Source organism: Notothenia coriiceps, unplaced genomic scaffold, assembly GCF_000735185.1.
Source record: "Notothenia coriiceps isolate Sejong01 unplaced genomic scaffold, NC01 NC01_scaffold00004485, whole genome shotgun sequence".
In the NCBI taxonomy this organism is placed as follows: domain Eukaryota; kingdom Metazoa; phylum Chordata; class Actinopteri; order Perciformes; family Nototheniidae; genus Notothenia; species Notothenia coriiceps.
This window is the reverse complement of record NW_011337186.1, coordinates 950887-952286: the sequence shown is the minus strand read 5'-3', so window position 1 is coordinate 952286 and position 1400 is coordinate 950887. Positions and strand designations below refer to the sequence as shown.

At 44.4% G+C, this 1400-nt stretch overlaps 1 protein-coding gene across 1 annotated transcript in view; it reads right to left on the bottom strand.

Moving 5' to 3' along the window:
- Positions 1–336, bottom strand: part of LOC104942362 (misshapen-like kinase 1) — a gene marked incomplete at its 3' end in the record, with an annotated part of 40684 nt that extends 40348 nt beyond the window's left edge. Inside the window, exon 1 of the mRNA XM_010767577.1 lies at positions 328–336. Within this exon, the coding sequence (XP_010765879.1) occupies positions 328–336 (9 nt within the window). The remainder of the gene's footprint in view (positions 1–327) is intronic.
- Positions 337–1400: the final 1064 nt, after the last annotated feature.

Here is a 1400-nt window from a genome sequence, read left to right as displayed (position 1 = left end):
AGGCCTACATTTCACACTTTATTTGTAGGCTTTAGGAGATATCTACAAATAAACAGTAGATATTTTTCATGAAACCATATAGTGCTTCACATAATAAAATATACAAGGGCTGTAGCCTGATATTTAGTTGTGCTTTAGGAGCCGTTTGTGTTTGTTTTACTAGGTGTGTGTGTGTGTGTGTGTGTGTGTGTGTGTGTGTGTGTGTGTGTGTGTGTGTGTGTGTGTGTGTGTGTGTGTGTGTGTGTGTGTGCAGGCAGACAGGTCTCAGTAGCTTAAGGTAGTCTGTGACATAAATGGTCAAAAATGGTACATTCTCCATTAGCTTACGAGCTCCATGTTCAAGCGATCGACTATTCCTTCGCAATGTAGCATCACATTGGATATGCGCTTAAGTTGCCCTAGATTGTAATTATTCAGATCATTTCCCTATGACTTATTAGCACAAATGTGCTTAAAATGCATGAAAAACGCCCATTTTTCAAAATGGCCAGCTTTCTGGGGGGCGGGGCTAATGAAAAGCAATTTGAAATATGTGCGCAATCATAATAGCAATGTGTATACAGCGTTTCGTGAATATCGGAAAAACTATATGCGAGCAGTTTGGAGCAATTTGCGCCATGTAAATCGTCAAAAATGGTGTATTCGCTGTTAGCTTACGACCTCCACGAGTGATTTTTCAAAAATGTGCTCCGCAATTAAGTATCATATTGGATAGGGGCTGAACTTGTCCTGGATTGGAATTTTTTTTGATCATTCCCCTAGGAAGAGTCGGCAAGAATGTGCTTAAAATGCCTAAAAATGCGCNCCTTTACCGTTTGTTTACTCATTAATCACATCTCCCCTGGATGTTAGGTTTGACCTCAGCAGCTGTTCTCACTGTAAACATCGCCTCACAATGAAAGCATAACCTAACATCCAGGGGAGATGTGATTAATGAGTAAACAAACGGTAAAGGGCAGAAAGTCTGATGCACATTTGATCATCTTGAATAACTTATAATCACAACGGAAACAGTTTGCAGAGCTGTGCTTCGTTGACATCCAGCCATGCGTCACGCCTCTTTTAAACATCACTGTTGGCTGAAATCGTCTCCGGAGAATACTTCAGTGTACCCTCGGTTATAGCTCCTCCAGAGACACTCCTCGATAATCGATCCTTGACGAGCCTTCAGAGAAATTAGTTTTCCTTCCAGACGGCACGTCGACATCCGTTTCCGGGTTGCTGCCGGAGGACCTGGGAGTATGGGACGCGAAATTAGAGAAATGACAAACGGCTCATTTCCGAGGACTCGCGCGCGTCTGCTTGACGCCGGGACGACCGGCCGCCCTCCCTGACAGGCGCACGGACGCGAGGGCCCGCTCATCACTGCGCGCACAAGTGCGACCGCAGTTTTAATTATG